At 47.0% G+C, this 26,771-nt stretch overlaps 1 protein-coding gene across 7 annotated transcripts in view; it reads right to left on the bottom strand.

Moving 5' to 3' along the window:
* RERE (arginine-glutamic acid dipeptide repeats) overlaps nucleotides 1-26,771 on the bottom strand; it is a 266,304-nt gene that overhangs the window by 68,182 nt on the left and 171,351 nt on the right. For all 7 annotated transcript variants that reach the window (XM_078379232.1, XM_078379236.1, XM_078379235.1 and 4 more), the window contains 3 exons: nucleotides 24,852-24,976; nucleotides 24,486-24,585; nucleotides 17,538-17,636 (listed from right to left, as the gene is read on the bottom strand). In XM_078379232.1, coding sequence (XP_078235358.1) covers nucleotides 17,538-17,636; nucleotides 24,486-24,585; nucleotides 24,852-24,976 — 324 coding nt within the window. The remainder of the gene's footprint in view (nucleotides 1-17,537; nucleotides 17,637-24,485; nucleotides 24,586-24,851; nucleotides 24,977-26,771) is intronic.

Here is a 26,771-nt window from a genome sequence, read left to right as displayed (position 1 = left end):
AAGTGTTTATTACATGATTGCTGCAGACCTTCATAAGAAAAGCCACTTGATTCCCTCCTCTTGGATCCCAGTAACTTATCTCAAGCAAGGCGACAGACGACCACCAGGTTATATCTTGAACAACAGACCCAACGGAGACAAGATGCATCTATGAAACGCAGGATGCTTTTCAAGGACACTGAATATGGAGGGCAAAATCCAGTTGTTACTCTCAGCCAGAGCAGACCCTCTGAATCAACGGGACTTACATTAACATGGATTTGCCAAAGCAAAATCTGGGTTTATTCCAGCCGGCCTTTAATCCCGAGGAACCAAGAAGGCCAAGAATCCTCACCAAGAATCTACCCCTAACCCTGCCATGGACCACATTCCCAAGAGAGGCTACGGTTGGCTACTTAACACAGAACCACTGGTGGATTCCGGTCTGAGCAATGGTGGTCCACAACGGCTACTGTGACACAGGAGAGGAAGATTTGAGCTGTGATATGGAATTCAAAGCCATCTTGGTGCTTTTTTCTTTTCCAGACACCTCCCAAATCTTTTACTTCTTTCAAGTTCTGCACTTTGACGACTGCAGCATACTGGGTTTTAGCTCAGGACAGGGCAAAGCCTGCCTCCAAGTATACAATAATACTGAAAGGCATTATCCCATTCATATTTACTCAGCAGTAAACCCCATCCTCTGAAAAAGGGCTTCCTCCCAAGCTAAAAACATGCCTTGGAGTTGAGCCTCTATCACGAAGCCCTTGTCTGAAAACCTCTCTGCAACAGGATAATCATTAGCTTTGCCAGCATTGTTACTCTTCTGACTAATTAAGAGGCTTGGACGGATAAAGAAAATGATTAATATTTAGATTAGACGTGCCTGCGACGTAAAGAGACGCCTATTAACCAGAAAAGCGACACCGTCACCAACTTAAATTAAATAATAGCTCTGGGAAGGCGGCTTTTGGAGCCACCCATGGAATGGCATATCATTTAAATAACTGAACAGGAAGGCGGCAGTGACGGATCGTGCGTTTTCCTTCACCTGCGCTGCGACGGTCGCTGGCGGGAAGCACACTCGTTTTTCAGACTAATTGAATACGGCAGCAGAGCTTGTGCTTTGGCAACTGGGGAGAGGCAGAATTTGTTTCATTAAAACGTGGTTTTAAATTCCATCAGCAAGGATTTGTTTTCGGAGGAACGACTTCTGCTGCTGGGAGAAAGATGCGCAGTGCGAGGGCAGCATCACTAAGAGTGATTTCTGTCTCTCGACCTGAACAGGATCTGAAAGCAAAGCAGAGATCCCGTTGTTACATACAGCACTGATGTTACCTGTCTGTCATGGGTTTGGAGGGAAAGTTCCATCCTATGGGGAGTGGAAGGCGGGACATCAGGAGGAGGGGCTGTACTGTATAAATATGTGATGCCTGGGTGGTGAAACACACTGATGAGAAGCTAAGCAGACGAAGCAGCAGCTGGGAAGAAGGAGCTGGTGTGGGAGTCTGTGTGACAGACAGGGTACTACTGTGTGTCAGAGTACCAACCTGATAGGTTCAGGTGTCTGTTGGTTAGCCAGAACTGATAGGTTCAGGGTCTGGGCTTTAAGTTAAGGTTCTGGGTGAACCAAACTGTATGCTTGTATGAGTGAGAATAAGCCACGTTACTTTATCCTATTCACCTGATTGTTTTATTTACCCTGTTTGTATTTAAAATAAACCTTATTCTTTTTATTGTTTAAAAATCCATCCCTGGTCTGTGTGACTTCTTACAGGGAATGGTTGGTGGCAGCTTAGTGTAACTGTGTGACATATCCCAGTAGGTCTGGGTTTGTCACATTGATTGGTGTCCAGCGTGTGGGATACGACTGGTCCAGTTGTCCAGCGGTCCAGCAAAGCCTTGGCAAGTGTGCCCAGAGCAAGGGGGGTCTAGTCAGGGACAGTCTGAGGCGCGTGGGTGATCTTCTAGGTGTACCTCACGGGGAGGTGCACTAGTGGAAGAACGTGCCAACTGGGGAGACTTAGATTAAGGTGCTCTGAGGCAGCCTAGTTTTGGCGGGAAAAAGCTGAGGCAAAACTGCGTAGCAACAGTGAGCTAGCTTGCCAGCTGAGAGGCCCAGCAGAGGGGGGTAGGCTCTGACTTGATACTGTTGCAAGTTAGTGCTGAAGAACAGCAGCAATCTCTAGGGAAAGCTGGTTCTGAGGCAGAAGGAAAAAAGTGGTCGTTTTATTTTGAGGCTTGACTTTTAAAGCAGCCTGTTCTGAGGGGGGATTATGCCCTTGACTCGAAGCCAGATGGCCGAAATGAGTGAAGTGAAAGACCCCCAGATTGAACAAGGTTCTGAGGATGAATGTGGCTCAGTGCAGGGTGACAGCACAGGAGAGCAGGACCCAGAACTCAGAAAAATACTCCTAGCCCAACAGCATGAACTGAGGGTGAGGGAAATGGAGGAAAGATTAGAGAGAGAGAGAATGGAAAAGGAAGAAAGATTAGAGAGACAGAGAATTGAATTGGAATTGCAGAGAGAGAAAATGGCGTTTGAATTAAGAAAACTGGAACTGATGAACAAGAACAATAATAACAATAGGGATTCTGAGGGAGGCCAATTGTCTAAGGCTGACCTGAAGAAATTCCCTGTGTACCACAAGGGAGATTGTCCTGAGGTGTTCTTTTCCTTAGTGGAAAGAGCGTTTGTGGACTTCTCAGTGAGGGAAACTGAGAAGATGACCATCATGCGGTCTTTAATCAGTGGTAGCCTGGCTGAGGTTTATGCCGAGATGCCTGAGGAACTGATGAAGGATTTTGCAGAGTTTAAAAAACTGGTGTTTGCCAGACATGGGATAAATGCAGAGCAGCTGAGACAAAGATTCAGGTCCCTCACCAAGAAGCCAGAGCAGACTTTTACCCAAGTGGGGGCCCAATTGGTGAGGCTGCTTGAGAAATGGCTATCGCAGGAGGGGACAGAGACCTATGAGCAGCTTAAAGATTTGATAGCACTGGAACAGTTCTATTCAGTCCTGCATGGGGAATTAAAATTCCAGGTGAGGGAAAGGAAACCGAGGTCTGTGGCAGAAGCCGCGGAGGTCGCAGATTTTATTTCCCAAATAAGAAAGCCCTTGGGTGAGGGGAAATCTGTGGGTAAACCCAAAGAAACTTACAGCAAGTACTCTCAGGGACCAGGGAAAAGCCAGCAAGGGGGAGGGGCCCATGGTGAAGGGAAGCCCTCAGACATGAAATTAAGACCTCAGATTTTGGAGGGAAAACCAAAACAAGATGAGAGAGAATCAAAATACACCAGAAAATGTTATTTCTGTCAGGGAAAGGGTCATCTAATCTCAGAGTGTGAGAAATTAAAGCAGCTAAAAGGAATGGTGCCTCAGAATTCTAGTGGGACCAAGCCAAAAGCTGTGTTCTGTGTCCAGAAAGAGCAAGGCTCAGTGTCACTGAGGGAGCCTGTTGCCATGGCTACTCAGTCTGGAACAGATACCTCTGCTGATCAGGCTGAGGAAAATGGTCCTCTTGTGGAGGTAAAGCGCTGCTTGCTGGTAAAAACAGATTCTCAGTTGTTTGAGACAGCCGGGGTGGACGTAGGAATACTTGACCGTCAGTATAGGGGGCTGCGGGACACTTGTTCCCAGGTAACCCTATGCCATCCAGATATTATTCCTCGGGAGTTTATAATCCCAAATGAGAGCATGAAGGTGGCAGGGATTGAGGGGCAGGTAATCTCTCTGCCAGTAGCAGAGGTACCTGTCAACTTTCAAGGCTGGAGGGGAGATTGGCGGATAGCGATTTCATCGACTATGCCAGCAGCCGTGCTCGTGGGAAATGACCTGGCTGAACATGTGAAACGGGTGCTAGTGATTACACGCTCACAAGCCACCACAGGGACAGTTCAGGGGGGTAATGATGAGCCAGAGACGGAAGCAGAGGGGAGTTCAGAAGCTGTGGTGGAAACCTTAACCACAGACAGCAGATTTGGACAGGAGCAAAAGGCAGACGCCACTCTCCAAAAGTGTTTTGAACAGGTGACTGACGCCCAGCTAACACCTGAAACCCCAGTGAGATTTCTGGAGAAAAAGGGGATTTTATATAGAGAAACCCTGAGGAATATCTCAAAAGGGGGAGATGGGATCCGAAGTCAGCTGGTGGTACCTGAAAAGTATCGCCCCATGATCTTACAAAGGGGTCACTCTGACATGTTTGCTGCACACTTAGGGGTGAAAGGGCCCCTTGATTTGATCAAGCAAGATTGGGAGCAGATCACCCAGGATGACCCACAAGATGTTGTGACATACATAGACACCTTGATGAATGACCTAAGGAGAAATCTAGAGCTGGCAGCAGAAAACCTGCAAGCTCAGAAGGTCAGACAGAAAACTTGGTATGACCACAAAGCTAGAGAGAGGCACTTTGACCCAGGGGAGGAAGTGCTTTGGCTTAGGCCCTGCAGAGAGAACAAACTGCAGCTCAAATGGGCAGGACCATATAGGGTCATTTCCAAGATGTCAGACCTGAACTACCTAATAGAGCAGGAGGAGAACCAAGCAAGGAGGGTGGTTCATGTGAAGGCCCTAAAACCCTACTACAGAGGGGAACAGAGGGTTTTATTCGCGATAAAAGCAGCTGAGAGTGAGGAAGCTGAATTACCCTTCTGGGAGGGTAGAGGGGAAGTAAAATACAACCCAGAGGAGGTAAAGATCAGTCCTGCACTCACCCAAGACCAGCAGCAAGAACTAAAAATGCTGCTTAGGAAATATCAACAGGTATTTTCCAACAAGCCGGGGATAGTGAAGGGAGTGATGCATCGGATCCATACAGGGGATGCACCCCCGCAGGCAGTATCCCCATACCGAGTAACGGGACCCTATAGGGACAAGGTGCGGAAGGAGCTGGACGAGATGCTGAGGGAGAACATAATCGTCCCCTCTTCTAGTCCTTGGTCCTCTCCGATAGTCCTTGTGGACAAGCCTGATGGGAGCATTAGGTTTTGTGTCGATTACAGGAAATTAAACCGTGTAACCACTCCTGATGCCTACCCAATGCCCAGGCTAGACAACCTGATTGAAACCATAGGGGGTTGTCGGTTCATCTCATCATTGGACCTGGTAAAGGGATATTGGCAATTAAGAATTGATCCCAGGGATCAAGAAAAGACCGCCTTTTGCAGCCCTTTTGGTCTCTATGAGTTTCGAGTCCTGAGCTTTGGTCTCAGAAATGCACCAGCCACATTCCAAAGGCTGATGGACCAGACCTTGGCAGGGCTCAGTGACTTTACAGTGGCCTACATTGACGACATAGGGATCTTCAGTAATACCTGGGAAGATCACCTGATACACCTGGAGTTAGTGCTGCAGAGGTTAAGTGCAGCAGGGCTAACAGTAAAGGCCAGCAAGTGTCAGCTGGGTAGCCCAGAAATAAAATACTTGGGTCACATGGTAGGGGGAGGAATGATAAAACCCCTGGAGGCCAAAATAGAAGCAGTTCGTGATTGGCCTAGACCCAACACCAAGAAAAAAGTCAAATCATTTCTTGGGTTGGTGGGCTACTACAGAAAGTTCATCCCGAGGTTTAGCGAGATTGCGGCTCCGCTGACCGATCTGACGAGGAAGAAGGCTGATGACCGCATCCCGTGGACCAGTGACTGTGAGGCGGCGTTCCAGAGGTTGAAGGAGGCGTTAATCAACTATCCTGTCCTGCGTGCTCCAGACTTCGACCGGGAGTTCATCATCTACACCGATGCGTCTAACACCGGGGTAGGAGCAGTTCTGTGCCAGGAGGATGAGAATGGTGACCAGCATCCTGTGTCCTACCTGAGTAGGAAACTTCAAAAAGGTGAGAGACATTTGGCAACCGTGGAGAAGGAGTGTTTGGCCATAGTCTACGCGATCCAGAAGGCCAAGCCTTACATCTGGGGAAGACATTTTGTTCTGTGCACTGACCATTCACCACTGCAATGGTTAAAGACAATGAAAACCCACAATAGCAAACTTATGAGGTGGGCTTTAAACCTACAGGACTATGACTTTGAAGTGAAGGTGGTCAGAGGGTCAGTGAACTGTGTTGCTGACGCCTTGTCAAGAAGACCTGAAGAATGAAGACGGCGAAAGAAACATGGACTATGTATATATATTGATGACAAAAAGTTAAATGTACCTGTTTTTTGAACTTGGTTTGTATGAATAAAGGTAAATTGATGTAATGTATATGGTAAATGTTTAAATGCCTAATTGCTATGGTTAACTTGGAGTGTAAGTATGAGTAAGTATAATATGGTATGTATAACTGTTTTTGTGTATTTTATACAGGTTGTTTTTTGGTGAAAAGCACCTTAGCTTTCCCCCTACAAAACAACTTTTAAAGAGGGGAGGTGTTACATACAGCACTGATGTTACCTGTCTGTCATGGGTTTGGAGGGAAAGTTCCATCCTATGGGGAGTGGAAGGCGGGACATCAGGAGGAGGGGCTGTACTGTATAAATATGTGATGCCTGGGTGGTGAAACACACTGATGAGAAGCTAAGCAGACGAAGCAGCAGCTGGGAAGAAGGAGCTGGTGTGGGAGTCTGTGTGACAGACAGGGTACTACTGTGTGTCAGAGTACCAACCTGATAGGTTCAGGTGTCTGTTGGTTAGCCAGAACTGATAGGTTCAGGGTCTGGGCTTTAAGTTAAGGTTCTGGGTGAACCAAACTGTATGCTTGTATGAGTGAGAATAAGCCACGTTACTTTATCCTATTCACCTGATTGTTTTATTTACCCTGTTTGTATTTAAAATAAACCTTATTCTTTTTATTGTTTAAAAATCCATCCCTGGTCTGTGTGACTTCTTACAGGGAATGGTTGGTGGCAGCTTAGTGTAACTGTGTGACATATCCCAGTAGGTCTGGGTTTGTCACACCCGTCCTAAGGGCTCAGTCAAAGGGACGGGCTGCAACAGCTGCTGGGTTTTTTCAGAAAAGGAAAAAGGACGGGTACCCCTGTCCGTTTGGAAATCACATGAAAGAGCGCGTGCAAAGCCGTGGAGAAGGGTGCAAATTCCTTGGTACAAAAAACCACTTTTGATTTACATCATGATCCAGGGATTTAAGGACTTGTTAAAAACCAAGGCTCTCAAACATAAAAAAATAAATAAATCACAAGTTCTTAGCCGGAGGAAAGCCTTCTATTTCAAGAGGTATAATTATAATGGACTTTCATCCTTCCAAAGCCAGTTAAAAAGCCAATTCTCATTCTCAACTCCCTGTTTCATCACTGTCTCTGGAAAACCTATTACAAAAATTACTTCCCCACCAATCTGTGTGTGTTTGCTTGCGCAAAATTGGTATTCCTTGGCTACTTACAAGATGCCTTCAGGAAAAGCAACATTAAGGGTTTTTTTTTTGGTGCAATACAAGAGAGTGGCTGAATGCATGTATATTTGTCACCACATGCCTGCAAAACAGTTGGAAAAGCAGGAGAGAATACTTGAATCCGCTGCCTGGGGTTCACAGGTAGTGCATGCTCTCCATGTTCAGGAGAGTAATGGCTCTTCAACAGCGGTGCTTCCCTACAAATCAGATGACCCAGACGGTTGAGCCACAGCCATGGGAAGAAAGACTAGTTCTGTATCTGAAATCCCCACTCCTCCCCACACATTTTTCTGGCCTCATCTTCTTTCATCTGGAAGGGCTGGGGTCACACTTGCCACAGCCCCTGGATCTGTAGCACTAGCCCCACCCCTGTTCCACAGGAATGTCAGGATATACTCAGAATATAACTCAAATTGGGGGGGGGGGGGAAGCCTGCAGAGCAGTATAAATCACTCACAAGTTACCCGTCTTTAAGTTGCCCCAGTTTATTATTATCACAGAACTGCAGAGTTCGAAGGGACCCTATGGACCATTGAGTCCAGCCCCTGCCAAGGAGGCCCAGTGGAGAATCAAACTCCTAACCAAAATTGCTGAGCTATCCAGCAGTAGTACCCGAGGAGGTTCAACTGCAATGTGATCCCCAAATATCACAGCCCAAGGGCTTCCCCCCCACCCCACCCCCAATCTGAGGCCATCTTCTGGGACCGTATCTCACACAGATGCACAATGCGAGGATGAAAGAGAGAAAGCCTTGCCAACTGTGCTGCCCTGAATTTGGAAGAGAAATCTCTACAGTGGTACTGCTGCCTGCCTAAATAGACAAGCACACACAGTGGTAAAAAAATAAAATTGAAAATAAAGATGCAACAGCTGCTGCTTTTGAATTTACTCACTTCCCTCCTCATCACACCTCACTCTTTGCTTGGGATGATCTGCAAGCATTTATGACAGCTCTTGTCTTAAATGGTGCACAATGACTCTCTTCATTCAGAACAGCAATAAAGCTATGTACTTAGATAAGCTGACTCTCTTGGCAGGAAGGCAAAATATGGTAAGTTTACATTATGGGATGCAATCGGACGTTTCCCTTGGAAGAGCAAGTCTGTACAAAGTACCCATGTGAGGCTGAGGATATGGGGCATTCTCTTATGAAATGTTTCTCGTTCAAGGCATCAGCAGTGGATGTACAGTTAGCATGCTTGGATTCCGTGAATCTGGTCCAGATGAAGGAGGCAGCTCGTATTTGCAGCCGGATATAAATGTGGCGGCCACTGATAAAGTATTGATAGCGTGCATGATCAAGCTGAGACCATCAACACCTGCCTCACTGGTACGATGCAGGTGGCCAGAGCTCAAGGTTCACTGTGTAAATTCTAACTGTTTTTCTTGTGAAAGTTACGCTTCTTCCATCACAACCTGTAAGTTATTCAGTAAAAGATGAGCTGGTGGCCTGCCTGTCCTACTTTGAGCCACATTTGTTTCAGCAGGCCTGTCCTGCAGATAGACGGATGGTCAGACAGACAAGTAAAAATAAAAATGAAAATAAATATGTTTTTGAATGTAGTCAATTCTGCTTTAGATTATAGAGTTGTTTTATGATGCTGTGTTCCTAAGGTGCCTTCATTATTCTCTTGGAAAGCCAAGAAAAATGTCAGCGCTACACAACCTATGAACAAGCAGCTCCTCAGCCCTGCAGGAAAAACCATTAATTGCAGGCTCCTCTGCAAAGCTCAGTGGTAGCCACTAGGGGGCCACCTTTAGAGTCAGAGCCTTCCTCTTGCTTGCAATCCTTTCTTCCAAGGAAAACAGGAAAGAAAAGAAAAGGTAAGAGGAGGAGAGGAAGGGAGGAAACAGAGGTGGGGCGGGCAAGAAATCTCCACCAACCCCTCTGCCTTTATTCCCACCTCCCCAGACCACTCCTCTTCACAAGGATGCTTCTCAACAGATTATCCTGACGTTGCTTATCGGCACGACCGCCAGCAGCCAATCCCTGGTCCCGTGTTTTGAACGTGCAGGGGGGGGGGAGCCCGCCTGAGGACAGCTCTCTGAAAAACCAGTAATTTGCCCCCCAGGCCTGCTCCTTATATAATCTGAGCCGTCAGTCTCTGTATGTCTCACTGAGAGCATGCCACTGGACTCTGCTTATGGATGGGAAAGCGGGGGGGGGGGCTAGCCACCTTGGTATAGATCGAACTCATGAACACAACCGCCAAGGTGGGAGTTTCCAGGCCCTTTTCCTAGGAGCAATTCCCTCAAGCTAAAAAAAGAAGAAGAAAAGCCCTCAGCCGTTATTTTAAATTCTCACCAGGCCCCTTCAAAACTTCAGCCAGCCCTGCTAAAAAATGTCTGTTTCCCTTGGGGAAAAAATGCTGTTTTCTTTCGGACTGCTCGCTCCCAGAGTTCGGATGTCAACTGCTACGGGGCCTCAACAGGGCTTTCCGATCCAGGCTGGCCTGAGGGCTTTCCTTTTTTTAAAAGCTTTGCCTAAATCAGAGTGTGGGCAGCTTGTGTCTCTCCAATATGGAGTGGCAACACCCACTGGCTTCAACTGATCTAAGCCAGGATGGTGTGGATGATGGGAGATGGAGTTCACCCATATCTAGAGGGGCTGCCTACATATGCATTGTATGCTGTCTAGTCCATTCTGATTTATGGCAATTCTTTCTAAGGTTTTCAAGGTACAGAATACACAGAACTGGTTTACTACCGTGTTTCCCCGAAAATAAGACAGGGTCTTATATTAATTTTTGCTCCAAAAATGCATTAGGGCTTATTTTCAGGGAATGTTTTATTTTACAGTCATGTCATCTTCTTCTGGTTGCTGCACAATGCAGCACAATTATGGAGGGTGGGGTTTCACTTAACTGGGGCTTATTTTTAGGGTAGGGCTTATATTACGGGCATCCTGAAAAACTCTACTAGGGCTTATTTTCAGGTGAGGCCTTACTTTCGAGGAAACAGGGTATTCTCTTCTTCTTCTGGGATGGTGCCGCTGGCCCAAGGCCACCCGGGCTGACCCTTCTCCCTGGAGGCCCAGTGGAGGAATTGAACTCCCAACCTCTGGCCTTCGCAGCCAGAGATCTAACCATTGAGCTATTCAGCCAGAAAAGGGGTCGCCTACCCCTGTTGAGCTGTCACAAACCAAGTCAAGCTGCATCTTTGCTAGGCACATCTTTCTGGATCTCTCCATAGCAGAAACGATACAAGAGAAAGGCAAAAAAAAAAGGGAGAGGTGGAGTGGGGGCAATGCCACCATAGCTCCTGACACGCCAGTTCTCTTTCGAGTTTTGTGATACCTTGGGCGAACGCTTCGCAAGTAACGGGCCTTTGTTTAAGTGACGGAGCTGCGCTGTTAAATGTTTCAACACACAAAAGGAACAAGACGTGCAATACACACAGAGCGAGCCAGCTAAACCGACTCCAGCTCTGTTGCTAAGAAACTACAAAGGATAATGGCATTGGCCTTCTTTGTTTATGAAATAAACTGCTTTGGGAGAGAACAAACGCAGCGTTTCTGAGCCCCCTCGTGTCTTGTTCTCATTTTCAAATGAACACGGGAAAGCGACGGAGAACGGCCAAGAGCATAAGCAATCTCCTCTTTAAAAAAAGAGAGAGAGAGAAAGGCATCCTTGAAAATGAGATGAAATGCATAGTTTCAACAGCCAGCGTCTACAGTATTTATTAATCTTTTCAGCCGCAGATTCCTCTCCTCCAATAGCCCCTGGCAACAATGAAAAATGGGCCTGCTCTCTTTGCCTATATGAGTCCAAATAAGCTTGCAGCAAAGTCACATCACACAGATTCTTTTTTTTTTTAAAGAATGTTTCTTCATTAAGGATGAGGAGACTAGGGGAAAAAATTAACATAGCCATTAAAGCAGCGTTGCGTATTTAGCTTCTGGTCTCCAGTAAAATAAAAATCAAGACCTTTTAACAAGGGCATCTCTCGCCGCCGTAAATATTTGTAAAGATTATTTCCAGGACTGGAAGGAAGGGGAGGGCGGGTGAGGATGATCAATATGGCAAATGCATTAATGCCTAAAAATATTCTGCAAGGCAAACAGAATGATGGATCAAGCATATGGCAACCTAAGGTATAATGAAGTTAGGGAAATGCGAACGGGGTTTCTGGCAGTCTGGAAAAGGCGCTCAGGCCCTCCAGCTTGGGGGGGGGGGGGAGGACCAAGTTGTGGGAAGGCATTGATTCCTGAAGGCAGACAGACCCGACAGAGAGAAGGTAACTGTTTGTCTCAACTAGAGGAGAGCCACGGAATCGGTGGGCTTTGGTAAGATAATACTTTATCACACCATTCCAAGAGGAACACAGCGCTCCGATGACTTTAAAAGTAACTAGAACCACCTAACAGTTACTTTGACTCAACAACGGAAATGAGGGTCACGGAAATGAGGGTCACGACCACAGCAGTTAAAGGAGTGGGCGGGGGCTCCAGAGAATGGAGGTGAACTGAAGCTCACCAGGTAGATGGCGGGTTGTTGGGCGACCACCTACTGACACCCAACCTGACTTACTCCCCAGGGTTGTCATGAAGATAAAATAGGATGCAGGGGGAGGAGAACCAGGTGGGTTGCCTTGAAATCATTGGAGGAGTAATGGATATCAATGTCACAAACAAACAAAATAAGCAACTCAGGGGTTGAGGTATCTGCCTGGGGAGCCAGAGGTTGGGAGTTCGAATTCCTCCATTGGGCCTCCTTGACAGGGGCTGGACTGGATGATCCAAAAGGGCCCCTTCCAGTTCCTGCAGCTCTATTATTATATTAAGACGTCACAAATTTAACCTTCAGCAGCTTCTGTCCCACCACAGGTCCCCAGTAACATCTAAAGGCAATTTTCCAACACTTCTGCCACAAGAAGACCCACTTTGCCATGGAATCCAGGGATGGAGCCCCCGTGTTTTCCCATGTTTGGGTTAGAGCCTCTTCCCATGCAGAAACACCTCCTCCGTCTAAGGCCCACTGGACCCTTCTCTTGGGGGGGGCACTTTGGGTTTGATTGTTCTTTCTCTGCTTCTGTGCAGAGCGGCGATTCTTCCATTGCAACTCCCTTTCCGTAAATTGTATTTCCAACAGCAGCTACGAGAGCAAATAAAACTCATGCTTTTTTTTCCCCCTAGTAAGCATTTCTACCCTTCCAAGCCCTCCTCCAAAAGGTCTGGGCTTCAAAGAAGCTCACAAGGAAAATCCCTTCTTTCTTTTTTTTTCTTTCTCAAGGAACCCTAACCCTTCTTTGAGAGCTCAAGACATCCAGAAACAGTTTGTGATGATGGAAGTCCAGGAAGCCATGCAGATAAGCTGATGAGTGAGCACCAGGGCGCAAGTAATTTCTTGTCCAGGCAATCCCGGTTCAATGCATTAGAAACATTTGCCAAGCGTGTGGGAGGAAATTAGTTTGTCATACTGGAGGCAGGCTGGATAGGGAGGCAGGGAGGGGAGAGATGGGTTTCCTTTTATATTTATGATAAATGGAGCTTTAAAACCAAAACCAGGTGTTGAAGGGTATTTTAAAATTTATGAACTTGTAAATCCACAAACATGCCAATTAACGTTTATCACTGTCAAGGATTAACTATCCCTGGGTATCATTTTAAGGGGTTATTTGAGTCTAGATTGTTTACTCCCAACCGTGTGACATTAAAAAAAAACTGGGAGAGAGGAAGCAACCTGAAATATTTAAAAGGCAGCATATTTCAAGGCTGAAGTTACCGTTGGGGTGAGGTTCCTGTGTAGAGGCAAGTCTGCCCGAGCATCACTCAAGAGCAATCCGTCTTTCCACTTTAACAGATGTCTCGCATCATAAGAGTTGAAGCTTTGGCTACAAGGGATGCCAAGCAGAATTCCAGTGATGGGATAAAAAGGAGATATTATAACTCGGAAGAGTTCTAGCTCGGGGACTGGGGCGCACGCTCTGGCGGCAGGTTCAGCCCTCAGCACCCCCCGTATGGGCAAGGTACTATCCCAGCCCGAAACCCTGGGGACCTCCACTGTTTTCTACCATAGGCAATATGGTGACAGAGACATCATCACAAAAAGCCCTCAGTGTGTAAGAAAAGGGAAAGGAAAACTGCCATCATCATCAACAACAACCACAACCACCACAGGAAGTGTCTGGAATTTCAGCAGAAATTTAATTTCCTCGCCAATCCTGGAGGCCTTCGGAGACGAAAAAGGCATTTTGGTCAAATACTGCTGGGGGTGGGTATTGGGGCACTGCAAAAATGTGTCCGAGGAGCTACCTGTTGTTGACACACATACATATATACATACACCCCCCCCCCCAAGATAGAGTCCTTGGGAGCAAAAGATCCTCCAGGCCCCCTTCCCTACTTGTCCGTGGCTGCCACTTCCCATTCCAAAGTGAACCAGTTACCCTTGACTTTGCAAAGACAACTTAGGTCCTGGGTCATAAAGCGAATTCAATTAGCAAGCCTGCTGTTCTTCATAATCAACATCAGGTTGCTAATTAAAGCCCCAGCACCATACTGCACAAACATACCCGTGCATTACAGGGCTCCGCAGCAGCCGGGAACTGTGCCTTCAGCTAGCATGCATAAACAAACAGAATTAATAACTATCCAAGTGCGGACGGGTGACTTAATCGGTTTCGATTAGATGCAGCTCAGCCTGGGGCCTCTGTTATTTAAATGTGCTTCACAGTGTTTAATTTAAAAAAACCAACAAAATGGGGGTGGATTTTCAGTGCTTAGCTGTCTATCGCCCTCTTTTGTTAGCCCCCTCACTGACTCTGCACGGACCCCACATAAAAGGAGCTTGGGGTCTGAAGGCCAGAGAGGGGCTGGAGAACATGTTTAAATGACTGATGTCTGGACACAGATATTAGGAGCACCATTCAGCATCCTATTATCTCAGCTTTTCGTTTTTCAAAAGAGCAACGACTACGTTTCCAGTCCTCATGGTGGGGGAAATCAGCTGGAAAATGTGCCATCCTGGAAGCCAGAGGTTGGTTCAGCAGGATTTGTAGCTGTTGGGATATGGAGAGAGGCAGGCAGACTGCACATCTTTCTACTCACTACAAAGAGAAGCAAAATTATGAAAAATAATCTTCAACTGGGGGTCAAGGCAGTCTGTATTCCCACTCTGACCAGTCTCCTTCCCACAACACCCTTAAAGACAAACCAGGCTTTATTTGGCACCAGTGTTCGTGGGCCGCCACCCAGTTCTTCAGATATAATCAGGTTTCAGCCCTTAAAGTCATACCCATCTATCCTTTCGTCCATCCATCATCCATCCAGGTTTGGCTGCCATCGATTTACCAATAAATAAAACCATTCATCCAACAACCCCCCACACACACAATTCTTGTCAGATCATTTCGTATGTTTTCTTAAACCATTAATTTGAATCATGAACTAAAAGGTTTTTTAGATACCAGGGATGGGGAATTGTTACTTTTAGCTCTAGAATCTCCCGAAATCGTCAGCGCAGGCGCGGACAATACCCATATGTGTGCATTCACAGAGGCCACGATGAAGAACCACTGCTTTACTTTTAATAATCATACCATTCCCCTCTTCTGGGGGGGGGGTGTCCCTGGGACGGCGCAGCTTGCCCAAGGCCACACAGACTAGTTTTTTTTTCCCAGGAGGCCTAGAGTGGGGGAATCCAACTCCCAACCTCTGGCTCCACAGCCAGAGACCTAAACCACTGAGCTCTCCAGCCAGCTACTTTTGGTGGGTCCCATTTGGTACCGAACTGGCTAGCAGGAAGGCACACAAATTGAGGACCTTAAGGGAAAGAATGCCCACAATGTTCAAAACCCTCCAGAACATCTTCCACCATCTAGTGGGTTTTTAAAATGGACTGTTTGGCTAAGGTTTTGTCCAGGTTCCTGTAACGAGCCCACCACCTACCCAGCATAAGAGGCACACGACAAGACATGCATGTAGCTCGTTAGTTCCTCTTTTTCTTTACAGAGCAAAATCTGGTCTGGAGACCTCAGTCAGAAGCAAATGCTGGGGAATTGGGGACAGCCTGCAAAGTTTCTAGGGGCGGACCTCTAAAAGCTCCTCACAAGGAAGAAAACAGCTTGAGGTCCAGGGGCGGCCGAAGTGGATGCCTGCCAAATGCAGCTGGAAAGCCAAGGAGAGGGAAAACGAGGGATAGAAAAGACAAGATGAGCTGAGATTGACAGCCGCGCACGAAGCTAACGATCACCATTCTGCGCACCCACAGCACGCTCTCTTAGGGAGCAAGGCTTCGGTTTTCATTAAGAACCCTCACTTTCCTTTCTGATTTGCAAGACTCCCTCCCGCCTCTTTTAAGGCCTGACTGGTGATCAAAGAGCTTGGGGTTGAAATATCAATGGCGCTTTCCATCTATAAAAGCAGCTGGAGGGTGGGGTGACGTGGAGGGAGCGAGGGAGGGAGGGAAGGGGAGAGCAAAGAGACTCTTCAGAACAGGATGGAAGGGTCTAACGTGGCAAGAATTTGTGGAGGAAAAACCAGGCGTCGTCCTTAACACAAGAAGAAACTCACAATGCACAGGTCAGGGGCCACCTTTATCACGAGCAGCAGCCTCTGATTAGAGGCATCTCAACTCCCGCCTCTGTATTTCCCTAAACGTATTACGCATGCCCAGTTCAGGATGGAATACGAGAATGAGGCAGGAGGAGTCTCAACTGCAAAGCCACTTTGGGGCAAGGGGTGTGATTCATCCCAAGTCGACAGGGCTGACTCTGTTGCCAGTTCACTGAGAACTCTCTCCAGCAGGATGGCTGGAAGCACCCAAGAGGTTCCACGCTGTCCCTTCTGTTCACCGCCCACAAAGGAGGGAGGAGGCTGAGGCTACACTCATTTATAACTGGGGCAAATGCCATCAGCTCCATTTTATTCGGCTGCAGCTTGTCTTCCTAGACAAACAAACTTTATGCCAACAGCTAGAGAAGGGAAGTTCAGCTCCCAGAAGCTTGAGTCCTTGTTCAGAGGGCTCGGGAAAGGAATGTGGCCCTGCTTATTGGGGTATGCTGGAACGTCTGGTCCAGAAAACGTTGACTTTCTCAAGCTCTACTTGTTCCTTTACTCAGTAGTTTACTGGATCTCCCTACTGGCCAATGCAAAAATCTTCAAGCATCCTTGCCGCCTGGCTTTCTTCATTTCGTCCTCTTGTTGCACTGTGCAAGCTTCTTTCTAAGGGAATGAACAGCTTAGCTGGCCCGTGGATGGATTTTCTCCTCTGAGCCCCGGAAATAGATTTTCCAGCTCTCAGAGGCCTACAGGAGGAAGGATGAGGTGCACCTCACAAGAGCTATCACCCACCACCATCAAAACACATAGCCATTGTGTGTGTGTGTGTGTGTGTGCACGCGTATGCGTGCACATGGAGTTCTTTACAGCCCTTTTGGACATTTCCAGGGCTTCTCCTTGCAGCCTGAAGGAGGTGCTGAGGAGCCTAAGGCCCTAAGGCCTGTCGCCAAAGATGCTGATCCCTATCTCCGGCCTATTACTTTGTGCCCCCAAACTGCAGCTCTTCACTCCCCTCCCTGGATCTCCACAAGGTAGCCAGCCCCCCCACCCCCTCTTGACTTTCCCCAAGGCTCATGCTAAAGCTGCAACCCCTTTCTTCCCCCCCCCCCCACGCAAAAGCAACAGGGACCTGGCCCCTCCGTTTCATGCATGGACACAGCACACCCCGGGCGCTCCCTTCCACCCGCCCAGAAATGCCGCCAAAGAGCTGACTGCCCATTCCATCTTTATCCGCATCGAAGCAGCCCTTGGCACCTTCCTTCCTCAAGCCAACTGGGGCGAAAGGAAGGAAGAAAACAATACGGATTGAAATCACCCAATAGCAAGCTTTGCAGGCAGCTGGTTAGGGTAACCTGGGGGGGAAAGTGAAGCAAGATAGGCCAAGAGGAGGCCCAAGGCAGTTCACAGAACTCTTGTGAGCCTCAGGGCTTTGCCGCTGGAAAATCTGTTCTACAGAAAACGAGGCTCCAACATGAGTCCTTCCGCATAATACGGCAGCAGGCCAGCCATTTCCCATTAGCTAATTAGGCCTGAGCTGTTACCCTGCTGATCTAGTGGCTGTCAGTCGGCACAGAGTGGGGCACCGTTCCTCCACCTACAACCCCAAGCAGATGCAGAGGTGGGAAGGGATGCAGCCGAACTGGAGGGGGCAACAAGGCACAACACCCCCCCGCCACAACCCCTCCTCCCTTGCAAGACTCCTCACCACTTCGTCTTCCGTCCAGCACTTCTCGATGAGTTTGGGCACGGGCTTCTTTACCAGGCGCTGGAGGGCTTTGCCAGCATCGTAGTTGGTCTCGTGTAGCTGAAAGAAAGAAAAACGGAACAGATCCATTACTAGAAACCAAGGGAGAAAAACTGGAATAAGAAAAAGGAGGCTCCCCTGGGTTGTTTTCCCCCCTCCCCTGAAGCCTTTTCCAAGAGAGATCCAGAGCCAAGGCGGATATTTAAAACTCTACCCTGCAGCATTTTCCAATATCATTTCAAAAAGAAAAGGGGGGTGGGGGGGAGAGAGAGAAAACATCAGAAAGGAAACTGTATTAAAACAAACATTCCTCAAAACCTGCTGGTTCCTTTGCAGTCCTCTCTTGTTTAAAGTTAGCAGGTTGACTGGAAAAACCTAGTCCTTTTTCTTTTTTTTTTTCTTTTTCTTTTTGGGGCATGTTATACACGAAGGCTTGCATAGGTTCCAGGTCTTTTAAGAACACATAACAAAGGAGGTGGGAGTCTGGTGCAATATCCTCCAACCAAAAAGGGATTTACAGGTGCCTCTGCACCATTGTATAGGAAGGAAAGTGGGGGTGGGGACACACGCCAGACGTACATGAACGGCTGGCAGGCTCCGAATGCTGTTCTCTCTCTCTCTCTCTCTCTCTGTAAATGTGTGTGTGTGTTTGGAGAGAGAGAAAAAGAGAAAGAGAGACTTCTTTTTTATTATTTTAATTTATATACCATCCCATTCGTTCAAATAAACTACAACAAAGCACCGAACAGTAAATTACCACACATATAACGAGGCATAATCTAAAAACTTAAAAACCAAAGGCACAAACCAATTCTCAGACTGAAGCTGGGCAGGAGGCGAAGTATTCAACCGGGGTCAGCATAAAAGGCATCTCTGAAAAGGGGTGCTTTTATTTATTTATTTATTTATTTATTTATTTGATTTATACCCCGCCTATCTGGTCCAAACGGCCTCCTAAGTGAGCACAGGGCGGTGGGGGGAAAAGGCATAGATCGCTCCTGTGGGAGTGGAATCTCTAACCTTGGTGCCACCACCGAGAAGATCCTACCTCTTGTAGATGACTCCTGGGCCTCTCTCCAGGGGGTTACAATGGAGGAGCCTGACCTGAGAGGATCTGGTGGGTCAGGAAGGTGAGACTGGGGAAAGGTATCCAGACAGGTAACATGGTCCCATCCCAAAGGGTACACAGGGAAGCAGTGGGCCCTCTGATCCCTTCTAAAAATTCCAGGGCAGGACACATGACAGTTCTGTCAGCATCCGTGTGGGCCTGGGCTGCAACATCTCAACCTAATGCTTGCTCCCCACATCTTGGATTAATCAGAATTGCTACTGAGGAAGAAGGTGTGAATTCCTAGCAGGACTGTTTCTGGAGGGAGGGGGAGAGACAGAGAGAGAGAACTCCAAAGGACTGGTTGAAATCAGGATCTTTTTTTGCTCAGCGTGGTGCTCCGCTCCTTGCTTCTTCTTCATGACTCATGGAAGAAATCTATTTTTGACCAAAGGAGTGGAACAGAACAATTTCCTCCCTTTCCCTTTACCAAAGGAGCTTCAGAAACTGGAAGGAGAACAAGGACTGAAGGATGAAGGAGGCCAATCACAACAGGCGAACAGTCAGGAACTCCAGCCGGAAATGCTGGTGGATGGGCTCGTAGCATCTCTGTCAATCCAAGAGGAGGACCTTTTCTTTATTATACACCCCCACCCCCATGTCCATCTGGAGTCTGAGTGGGCTCTCTGACTTCCTTCACGGGTGTGTTCTGAAATGGGTTTAATTCTTCTGTTCATGTTCTGCTGTGATTGTGTTTTTTATATTTAACGACAAGGCTTGCTCACCATCTTGTCAAGATACTTATAAATAAGTAATCGTGTGCCATCAAGTCAATTCCATCTTAACCTTTCTCAGGATTTCCCAGGTAGAGAAGACTCAGAAGTGGTTTCCCCTTCCTTTCTTCTGGGGTATCCCTGGGGACTGTGCAGCTGGCCCAAGGCCACCCAGCCTGGCCCTTCTCTCAGGAGCCCCAGTCGGGGAATCAAACTCCCACCCTCTGGCTCCACAGCCAGGGACCTAATTCAATGAGCTCTCCAGCCAGTCAGATATTTACACGCATGCAAAAAGAACCCCTGTGGCTAATTGATGCATGCAGCCAAGCCACTCTCAGATGTGGGATGAGGCATACGGCTGGCACTTTGTGCCTTAGTCATAAGCCAGTTCCAATAAGGTGCTTGTGCACATGTAATTGCCCAAAAGGATACTGGCTCTTGGAAGCCTATTCTTAGAAGAAAAGCAGGAGACAACTTTTTAATCAATGACTCCCGGACTGTCTGGTCACTAGCCAACGATGACCAAGGTGTTCTAGGAGTGGTCATCCAGAAAAATGGAATTCCCCCCAAGCTCTGCTCTTGCCCAAAAGAGAAGAAGGGGAAAAAATCTCAGTATATGCATTTTAACTCTGTCTTTCCTGGTATAACCCACCAAGGAAAGCTTAGGAAAAAGACCTCTAGTCCTGTTCCCCTCCTTCATTTTATACTCTCGGAGACTTTATAAACAGGTCTAGATCTCAAACAGGGCTTGTTAGCAGAAGCTGTGCTACGCGAGTGCAAGATTAGGGTGGGCTTTTCGGGGCATAGGTGGGTGGGATGCATTCTGGACACCTGCTTTGTAACCGAGCTGCCATGTTCTGCCTGCCATAACCACTGCAAATAAATCCTCCATTTGGCATGGCTCAGCTGTCAGGCACCTCTGTTCAGTAATGAATCCATGAATTACGTCTCGCCGCTCTGACATCTCCGGGTCCTGCACATCAAAATATTGTTCTTCTGTTGTAATTTATAACTTAATTTAAACGTCCCTTTTCCTGTGACCTTTCCTACATCAGAACGGCATCACATCTGGCAGCTCCGGCTTCACTAAGGCACTCTCCTGCAATTACAGTCATTATGAGCCCTGCCTGAAAGCCATCACAGGCGTTTGGGGCTGGATTCCTGCCACCATATTAAATAATTGGAGTCCATTAAGGACAGGACTAGATTTCAGAACGATATTCTCTTGCGGCAGGGTGGGTGGATGGGGAGGTGTGCAGAGGGAAGGGGGGGGGATTTGTTTTGCCATCTTAACAGGAGAGGAAAAAAACTGACAGGCTAACTGATATCCTTCCTACAAAAAGCCAAATAGAAAAAGAGACCAAGAACCCTCTGAATAAAGTAGCAAGTTCACATAACACTTGCTAGCTGGCTTTGATTTAACCAGAGTTCCTGTACATGGGGCAGCTTGTAAAAAGAGTTGGAGCCTCTAGCCCTCCAGGCAGTTGTAATGTCCAGCTTTCAACAGCTCTTGCTGGTTGAAGCCAAGTTAGGAACATATGGAATTGGAAGAATCAGGAGGAAGGAGGAGGAGGAAGAGGAGGCCAGAAGACCGACTGTATTTCTGCGAAGTGTTGAACGCAATCAATATTCCAAGTTCTTTGAGAAGTTGTTCGCTCTATGTTCTTTCTTTTCTTTTGAGCATCCTCTTTTGTTGGTTTTGATTCTTCCCGTAAGGTGGTGATTTCTATCCTGGCCCCTTCTGGGGTTTTTTAGACAACTGCTATGGATGATTGCTGGCCAAAAGCAATGGCCAAGGGAAGTCAAAGCCCAGCATCATCACCTGAAGGGCACCAGGCTAGAAAAAGCAGCTATAGGGCTTCTGGCGTTTGCTGAGCAGATAGAAAGGACTCGCAAAACATTCCCGCACACGTAGCTCATTTATAGCTATGGCCAGGCTACTGTTTTTTCAGGTGCAAACCTCGAGTGCGGAGCGTTCTTCTTCAGGTTTAAAACTCTGTTGCAATTTGGAGCCTACCACAGAGTGGAAAAGATGACATTTGAAGTACAAATATGAAGTAAAATTACAAAGTAAAATTAGACAGAGCTAGGGCGCTTGCAGCTTGTGAATTTTAATTAAGGAAGTGATATACAGGGCTCTCGGATATTAGGGAGGAAAGGAGTCATCCTATTAAGAAGGAAAGGAAAGGGCTGTGCTTTTTTTAAAGCTTACTTTTGTGGGGGGTAAGGAGAAATAAATCCACATGCATTTGAGCTGAACCCTCTGAACGCTGAAGGATAATTTTGTGAAAATCTCTGCTCTTACCAAGACATCTGCATGTGTTCTGGTGTTCCCGTTAATCTGTTCTTTTATGCCTACTGATCTGCAAGCTATTAAACACAGGCTCCGTGTCAATTCAGCCTTTGACGCGCTTTGAGGAGCATCTTAATACTCTCTTTCTCCCTGTTTGTACTTTGAAAAAAGGACGAGGCAGGAGCACGTGGGCGAGCTGATGAGGGGATCTGGGTAACTTGCAGCTGTCCTTATGTTACCTTAATTGGGAACGGCGGGGAGTGGGTGGGTGGGTGGTGATGGCGCTCCAGGGAAGATGCCTATCCTCAGCAAAGCAACCACGACGCAGCGGGAGAAAGGAGCGTTTTCATGCAGAAAGACCCACGCGGAAACCCCAGCTTCCTCCATTAAAAGGGTGGGATAGCAAAGGACAGGCATAACTCCCATAGGAAACCTTGGAGAGCTAAGGCCAGTCGGAATAAACCAGGGGTGGGCAGCCTTGGGAGGCCCCATGGGCACCCCCCCAGGCTTCTTTGGGACTTCCAGGGCCACACTACATTCTTCTGCTCCTTACCCAAACAAAACCCAAACCAAGGTAAATGGACTCTCCTCAACGCCTCCTTGGGGGCAAGGGCCTCTCACAGCGCTCGACAGAACAATGTGCCAAAATCAGATGTCGAGTTCTAGGGACGTCTGATTGCAAGGAGTCCTGTTGTTTGTTTGCCTCCATCGTTTGGCCATCTGTGCAGCCCCTTGGAGCGTCCCAGAAGATCTGGCCCCCACATCCAATAACCTTGCCCATCCCTGGAACAGACAGGAACAGAGGTAGGGGGAGAGGTCATGGGGCCTGGCCTAAGGCACAGCCCTGGCTCCACTTCCAAAGCTTTTCTGAAGACCCCGACTCAGGGGTTGGGGTGGAGTTATTCTACCCAGACTTGGAATGTGCTATTTGAGCTCAGTCAGGGCTTGAACTGCAGGACACCCAGGCAGAAAAAGCCAGTGCCTTCGCATTTGTGCCTGGCCTGCACGAATCACCATGCTTCGTGTGGTTTGTTAATTACAAAGACTGGTGTGAATCACCTTTCCTTCCGGCGCCTAAAAGCAGGTGCTAGAAACACAAGCCTCACAACAGCTCGTAGGGATGGATCTCAGCCTCCGCTGAGGTTGCTGTCTTGAGACCTGACCTCTCTGCTCTCGTCCAAGCCAATCTAGACATGCCCACATTCAGAACCTCGGAGTTTGAGGAGATGCCCGGCCATTCTCGGGGTGGGGGTGGGGAGTGAGAAGAGAATGTGGCCAAGATGATAAAGGGGCCAGAAACCAACCTCTACAGAGAATAGATGAGGGAGCTGGGTGTGGTTAGCCCAAGAGAAGTTTAAGAGGTGATATAACCATCCTTGTCAAATATTTAAAGGGACTTATTTCCGAAAGAGGGTATAAGCTGCACCTCCAGAGAGGCAGAACCATAGGAACCTCCTGACAGGGTTTTCCTGATGTCGTATCCTTTATGAATCTGTAAGTTCAGGTCTTAATCTCAGGAGTCACCAAGGACAAGGTGGCAGTAGAACTGGCTGAAATTGGAATGAAACACCCTGGAGGTGTCTAGACAAAAGCTGGACAGTCATCTGTCAGGCAGGGTTTGACCACGGGCTTCTTTCTTCGGGAAAGTGTTCATCTGGGTTCTTTCCAGCTCTACCATCTAACAGTACTGAAATGTTTTCTAAACATTTGAGTGGTTTCAGATTCCTTTAACATGAATTTATTGATCATTATAAATCTAGATAGACCGATCGATAAATCGACAGATAGACAAGCAATTCGCACAAATGGCAACTGCTATGCAGGGAGTATTGCCAAGAAAAAGGGATCAACCATTTCCAAAAGTATCATTTCCCATCCTACTTGATTTGCTGAGAAAAGCATTAAAATGCACATTAAAAAAGACACACAAAAACATCACATCAAAACCCGAGCCAGAACAACAGGCAACAGCAACAACAAACTGAACATGTTATCCATCCTACCAAGCAAATAATCAGTGGAAGGAGTTGTTCGACTAGATAATATAAATGCTGCACAGCAAAAACTTCCCCTGCTCTTCATTTCTATCGGGTGTAATTAACAATAAATCATACTGAGGGTTACAGCACCCTGTTATTACATAAATAAAACACTAGCAAAGAAGCTTGTCAGGACTGATTTATGTGAAGTGCTGCTCTGAAGTTTATTGCATTTCCATAATAAGAAATCATAGAGCATATCAATTTTTTACCGTTAATCTTTTTAGACTCCATATTATCATCTCCAAACACATACACATACGCCCCTTAGTGCAACAGGGGCCACCTGAGAGTGGCTGAAAGGGTGAATCTATCTATCTATCTATCTATCTATCTATCTATCTATCTATCTATCTATCTATCTATCTATCTATCTATCTATCTATCTATCTATCTATCTATCTATCTATCTATCTATCAGATTTTTTTAGCCACGCCATTACCTGAGTGAGGTACAAAGATATTAAAAAACATTAAAACCATTAAAAATAGGCAATATTATAATAATATCCTATATTTAAAACAATCATTAGAAAATTAATATTAATAAATCCTGTTCCTCACCCTGTAGGTGAGAAATGAAGGGGGAAAGGGCAGAAAAGATTTCTCTTGTTATTATCTGGTGGTGGAAAACCCAACACTTTGACAACAAAGGTCCAAAAAGAGTAAGACAATGTGGATGGGATGGGAAGGCAATAGCTAGGAAATTATTTTGGATTTGCAGAAGGTGATCCATATAAATAGTGGGAGACTTACTGTGTTGAGGGCATTGAGGGTAGTGTCGTCCCGGGAAGCTGCAACACACCCGTCTTCAGTGGATCCTCCATCGCACATCCCAGCAAAGGCTGCCATACTCCTTTGGGGGAGGGGGGGAGGGAAAGAAGTTCCTTACCATTTTTTTAAATGACCAAGGCCACAACACACAAAATGCACCTCCCCACTATGAACGGGAGGGATTCCTTTCTCCAGGACCTGCGCCGAAGTGGAGGCGGGATTACCTCTCCCCAAACAGAAGTCTCGGAATGAGCTCTTGGGGGCCCAGAAAGGTGGGCCTCCATCTCCAAACAGGTATCACAACCGGAAGGCTACAGGGAAGATGAGTATGCTTTAGCGCCGCCTTACCGGGCTGCCCTCAGGTACATGAGCAGGTCGCAGTCATTGACCCCAGGCATCCAGACCAGCTCCTCGTGCTGTGTCACCGTGTCTCCATCTCCGGAAGGGAAAGGCTGCAGCTCCGGAAGTTTTGCCTAGAAACAGGAGGATGTTAATGAACATGTACAGAGAGACTCTTGGCTGTTGTGTTTGAGTTGGGCCAAGCAACTCCTACACACAGGAAATCAAGACCCTCATGGGAATCACAGTCTATTCCAGTGTGAGCATGTGCTCTACTATGAAGGAACATGGTGTTATGCTGCAAGATCAAATTAATAACTTTAATCATCCTCCAAAACAGGCTGAGACAGCAAACAGCTTTTCAAGCCTGTAACTCTCTTACACAATTAAAAGGCAAAGCACATTAGAAAGGCTGTATTGTGCACGCATGCACAGGCACACAACCAGGAATTATATGTCGTGTGTTCAGACATGGTTCACACATTCTAGTTCTTGCATGTATTCTCTAAAGAAGAGAAGGCCTCATCGCTGTTCCACCACCCTGACAAGTGATGAGCTGGTCACTGTCACAACAGGCACCCAGGAGGGAACAAGGGCAGGAGGGCATGGTCAAAATGTCGCACAGGTGTTGGCACAGGGACCCAAACTGACCCCTTTGGGGGGCCTGACACATCTCTCGAGTCTTTGAAAAGTGCTGCCAGCAGAACAGGAAGGGGGTACCCAAATCCAGAAAAGGTACCCCTGAAAAAGTCAGCACCGCCACAAGTGGTCCCTTGCAGTTAAGTATGCAAGTGATTTAAATATAGGACTTGAGCTTAAGCCCCATTTTTCTGCTTAAAGAGGAGCATTCTTTTTGGATCAGAATGGCACCTACCCAATCCAGCATCCAGCGGCCAAATACATGGTTAAGGGAAGCCCACAGCCAAGGAATGAAGGCAACACTCCTTCCGCTCTTCGCTGCTATTCAGAAGTACAAGTGTCTCTGAACCGGGAGGAACCATTTAGCAACTGTAGTTAAGGGAAGCTGACTGCCCTCTTTATGAGCTTGTCTAGGCTGCCACCTCTGAAACGTTCACTGTACAGAGTCAAGGAACCAGTCAGCGGAAGGCGCCTGCCCTCACTTTCAAGAACAAGCTCAGCTGCCACTCAGAACTGGACTACAGTACAGATCCCATAGTCCTTCAGCCAGCGTGACCATGAGGATTCTGGGAGCTGGAATTTTTCAAAAACTCTTTCTTTCAAGTTCTGCCTCAGCTAGATTCTTCAACAATGAAGAGTCCAAGGGCAACTCTGGTTTAGCAAGATGTTGGACTGAAACCCTGCAGAGCAACCGCAGCTGTGCTTCGCATACAGATCCAACCTTGGCACCTCCAATTTTAGAAAAAGGTATCGCGCGGTTGGTATTTGGGGAGACTTTCTCTGCCTGAGACTCTGGATCATTACTGCTCCTAAGAGCGGAGGATGCTGGGCAAAATACACTAAGCCTCTGGTCTGGAACGAGGTAGCTTTCTCTGTTCCTAATGATGTATCAACTGGCTAATGAGAATGAAACCTTTATTTTCTTTTCATATTGCAATCTGTACTTCAGCAATTCAAGAGCTGTAAGCTATCACCGGCAATTTCATCACAAGTTATTACCCTTGCGTATAGTTGAGGGAGCTGCAATGGCAATACCCTTATTTAGCCAACTATTTCCCTATAATTTTGAAGTTCCCCCAAGGCTAGAATTCAAAATTGCCGCTCAGTCGCTAATACTACACACATTTTTTAAAATCAGGAGTTGCAGAATAAGCTTCTGGGAGCACCTGGACAAAACAAGATGTACCAGGCAGAAAAAGTCTTGAGTTTCTAACATCTGGATGCTGTTTTTGTTCTGTTTTTCTGTTTTTCTTATTTTTAACATTTTAAAATTGTAATTCTTTTTCTTTT

The sequence above is a fragment of the Pogona vitticeps genome, chromosome 7 (genome assembly GCF_051106095.1).
Source record: "Pogona vitticeps strain Pit_001003342236 chromosome 7, PviZW2.1, whole genome shotgun sequence".
NCBI lineage: Eukaryota > Metazoa > Chordata > Lepidosauria > Squamata > Agamidae > Pogona > Pogona vitticeps.
The sequence above is the reverse complement of the archived record's forward strand: the minus strand, read 5'-3'. Positions and strand labels throughout refer to the sequence as shown.